The sequence below is a fragment of the Arachis ipaensis genome, chromosome B9, assembly GCF_059453495.1.
Source record: "Arachis ipaensis isolate K30076 ecotype BB chromosome B9, ASM5945349v1, whole genome shotgun sequence".
Taxonomy (NCBI): domain Eukaryota; kingdom Viridiplantae; phylum Streptophyta; class Magnoliopsida; order Fabales; family Fabaceae; genus Arachis; species Arachis ipaensis.
Genome location: NC_142444.1, coordinates 5,262,058 through 5,266,685, shown reverse-complemented (window position 1 = coordinate 5,266,685; position 4,628 = coordinate 5,262,058). Strand labels below are relative to the sequence as shown.

The 4,628-nt window shown below is 31.7% G+C and overlaps 1 protein-coding gene across 1 annotated transcript; it reads left to right on the top strand.

Annotated features, from left to right (window-relative positions):
- The first annotated feature begins 2,237 nt into the window (after window positions 1-2,237).
- LOC148543582 (F-box/FBD/LRR-repeat protein At4g26340-like) lies at window positions 2,238-4,393 on the top strand. Its single transcript, XM_088499060.1, has 4 exons — window positions 2,238-2,374; window positions 2,559-3,532; window positions 3,659-3,808; window positions 3,897-4,393. Exons 2-4 carry the CDS (start codon window positions 2,570-2,572, stop codon window positions 4,179-4,181), a joined length of 1,398 nt encoding a protein of 465 aa, XP_088355186.1. The 5' UTR covers window positions 2,238-2,374; window positions 2,559-2,569; the 3' UTR covers window positions 4,182-4,393.
- The last annotated feature ends 235 nt before the right edge of the window (window positions 4,394-4,628 follow it).

Sequence of the window (4,628 nt, the reverse complement as noted above, 5' to 3'; positions counted from 1 at the left end):
AGTTGAAAAACAGATGTAAAAATTTATACGAGAAAAAATTATATTAATAATATTCTCATAATATAATATTTGATAATTTATAATACAATCTTCTTATATTATTATGATATTCATTTTATTGCAAAAAAATTAATCTACTAGTAAAGTTATGTAGCTAATAATTTATTATTCTATGTTTATAGTCTGAATAGAACTTTAGCTCTTTATTTATAAATAAAAAATTAAATCAAACAATAATAAACTATTAATGACCTAACTTGCTTACTGTTTAGTAGAAACATATTTTAAAATCTGACTAATACTTGCTTAACGACAAAGTCTACATTCACTAATTGTTTCACAAAAAACACACACAGACATATATATATCTATAATCTATAATAATTTATAAAGGATAGGGAAGTTTGTTGTCCAATTTCTACTTCTTTATCTTAACCCTAATAATAAAGAGTAACTGATATATCTTTTTATTTTGAAAAAGGTCAAAAAGTAAATTATTAATTAACTTTTTTTTTATTTATATTGCGATTATTTTTTCATTCTACACATAACTTCCAATCACTTCGTCTTCTTTTTTATTCCATTATCTTCTTTCAGCTATTTGTCTACTTTTATTAATTTTTTTTATCTCTTTGCATCTTTTTCTATTTATTAAATTAATTATCTATTATTTTTATTTTTTTCTCTAAAAAATTGCAAGAAAAAAATGATTCATAATTAATCATGCCAAAAATTTCTCCATTTTTATGATAACTATTAGAAAAGTGGTTATAACTTTTTTAACAATTTATGGTAGCATGAAAGATGTTTATTTATACTGAATTAATGTACAGTCAAAGAAAAATTGAGAGTAAATGGAGTATATATTTTTTTGCATTTATATGGCTTACATAAAAAAAATTAAGAATGAAGCGATTTAAAAAAAAAAGGGTATACTTTAGAAGGGATGAAGAGGAAAAAAAATAGTTTTAACTTATATGGTTTAGTACTCACTACGTACTCTGTGATATACTGTAATGTACTCTGACTTGTAGTTTCAACTTTTAACAAATATAAATAGAGAATTTATTATATACATACATGCATTTTTTTTTAAAATGATATTATAAAATAATAAATTAAATTTTTTATTTATAATATTATTTAATTGATATATATCTAACTTTTTCTTACTCGTTCTTTTTACTATTTCAACTCTTAGAATTTATAATTATTTTTACTTTTTTTATTCTTCGGTAATTACTTATTGACTATCCTGATATTTATACTTATCTTCATATAATATTTTATGTACATGTTAATTGACATAAGATTTTTAAATTTTTTTTAGTTATTTTTAAAGTATTATTTATTTTTAAGTGTAACTAAAATTAATAATTTAATATAAAATTAATAATTTAATATAAAATATTATTCATTTACATAAGATTTTTACGGTGTTGTATATATAGAATTTTCTTTCTCGTAAACCGTGGTAAGTTACCAAAGTTTATGTTCATTATGTACTCTTTATAAACCGTACCTATCACGGTTGATGTGTATTTTACTAAAACCTAGTAGATTACTGCATTATATAAAACAGTAACAGAACATGAAGGTAAACGATTCTCAATTGTTGTGTTTGTGTAAACATTTTTTTCATCCATTTCATTTAGATAATTTACCCTACAAATTCTATATCATATATCATTTACTTCATTTAAATATATATTTTTAAATTTTTAATAATAATAATTCTAAAATATAAAAATTTAAAAAATAAATTTACATAATCAAAATAAAAAAGATAATTTATAATATGAAATTTAAGACCATTAATATTTTTACATTTTTATTTTTTTAGTATTGTAATTTTTTTCATAAAAATAGAAGAAGAAGTTGTTAAGCGGCCGAAGAAAAAGGAGAGAGAAAGGTGCTACTAGAGTACTAGGTGGGTTCAAAGTGAAAGTAAACTCGGAGGAAAAGAATAGGTACACAAAGAGGCACATTGGTATAAGTGGCACCGCTGTGAAGAGAAAAGCATGCACGACACGTGGTGAAAATTACACAACTGTATTTGTGCTCCTTCTCCTCAGTTTCTCACACAGACACACACAAGTACCAGTACAGGAAGAGGCATATTGGTATGAGTAGCACCGCTGTGAGGAGAAAAGCATGCACGACACGTGGTGAAAATCATACAACGGTCCAATTTGTGCTCCTTCTCCTCAGTCTCTCACACAGACACACACATACAAGTAGCCAGTCCCCTAACCACCTCCGCTACCGTCCTTCTCCACACCCAAGCAACCACCACGCCACCGCCCAAGATTTCACAATAAACGGTCTAACTCTAACAGACCCACTCACAACTCAGAAGTTATCATCAACTCTGGTATGTCTAAGCACTCATTTTTGTTTGACGATGATTGACTAGCATTCATTCATTTGAGAATGTACAGTTATTTAACTGAGTTGTGTTACTCTCATGCTATGCATGTAAAAGGTTTTTAATAAAAAACAAATCCAGCAGAATCAATTCATTCATTCGTTCGTTCGTTTTCATTTTGATTTTTCAGTAGTGTCTACAATGGGAAAACGGAAGCCAAAGAAATCAGGAAAGGAATCAACAAGAACAACAACAACCCAAAAAATAGACCTAATCAGTAACTTACCGGATTTCTTGCTTTTCCATATTCTCTCGTTCCTCCCAACAAGATGTGCCATGGCCACCAGCGTCCTGGCTCGCCGGTGGCGCCACCTCTGGAAGGATCTTCTAGTCTTGGATTTAGACAATAGCGAAGAGAGTCCTTATTATCTGTCCGGAGGGAGAGATCGATTTATTGCTTTCGTCGACTCTGTTTTCGCTCAGCGCACGGCTTCCCACGTCGAGAAGCTTCGCCTCACCTGTGAAATACCTATAGATAAAAGGAAAAGCTCCAAAACATGGTTTCGTAGTGTTGTTGGTCCCCACCTCAAAGAGCTGTATCTCGATTTATCTCTCCATCACAACAAAGGATATGGAAGAGTCAAATTGCCGGTAAAGGTATTAACCAGTACATCACTCGAGTCCCTTGTTTTGAGAGGTCGTATGTATTTGGCTGTTTACGAAGGATTTGGATGGGTTCGATTGCCATCTCTCAAGAACCTAGAGTTGGATCTAGACTGTGTGGACCCGAACTATGTTATATGCAGTTGCCGGGCTCTTGAAAATCTCAAGCTCACTTTACGTGAAGCATTCCCAACTAAGTCATGGGAAACTGCTGAACTCCACATGCCTCGTACGTTGAAGCGTTTAACCCTAATACAGGCTGACACTGAAGAAGATCTTAATGATATTCAGGAACTTGCGATAAACACCCCGTTACTCGAATACCTGAGTATCACATTATGGGCAAGATGCTTACAGGTTTCAATTAGCGATGATTATCCCAACATGGTGGAAGCTCATCTTGATATTGATCAAGACCAAGAGCAGGTTGGTTGGGTGCTTGAGCTTTTCAAGGCACTCCGCCAAACCAAACTGTTGGACTTGAAACTTTCCACTATGGAGGTAATATTCTTATCGAAATTACATTGTCCATTCAACGGCTTACTCCATGTCACTTATTCCAATTTTTGGTGAAGTTTAATTGTAGTTATGTGTTGTGTTTATTATATTCTTGTCTTCTACACACAGTGCTTGCTTCGTGCTTCCCCTTTTGAGTTGCCGGAATTTTCCCGTTTAGTTAATCTAGAGCTTGAAATTCCATATTTCGACTCTGGATTTATGATAGAATTGCTTCATAACTGCAATATGCTTCAAGTTCTCACTCTTCATAACCGGGAGGTATGATCTCTTTTCTAGTTTAGCTGTGTGTCTATTTCCATTCATTACTTGCTTTCATATTTTGAAAAGTTTTGTTTATTGTTGCCAGAAAGTTTCCACATTGGAACTTGAGGAACCTAATTATTGGAAACTGCCAATGAAGGATCCTGATTGTGTTATATCACATCTCAAGATTTTTGAATTTAAAGGATATCAAGACTCTGCAGATGAACATGCATTTGCTGCATATCTTTTAGAGAGAGGACCTATTTTGGAGACAATGAAAATCCATGCTGAACCTAGTCTTGGCCGAAAGTATAAAAAGCGCATCCACAAGGAATTATCTAGGGTACCAAGGAGCTCCAAAACATGCCAATTAAAAGTTATAACCTGAAGAGCCAACAGTTACATATGATACAATCTCTCACCATCTCTATTCTCTCTTCTTGATTTGCCTTAGATTCATGCGTCAATGTCACTTGTGTTGTTCAAATATTTGTTGAAGCTTTGGTTACTTTTTACATGGATTAATTTGTCTGATCGGATTATTTGAATGACTTTTCAAATCATTGCTGGGGTTTGGTTTGGTAGTTCTGGAATTTGCTTGTGCCTTCTCCCTCAATGTCGGTAGAATATCTTTGACTTCTTTGATGTCTGTTTCCCTAAACATATTAGAATATGCATAATTTTCACAATGTTTTTTACTCTTTTGGTGGTTGTTTCACAAAACATACAGGCTGTTTTTTATCAATATATCTATACCAATATATAATGGGATACGTAAGTTTGGTATTCAATTCTTTCTTCATATTTTACCACTGTTTTCTTTTTATTAAAAACT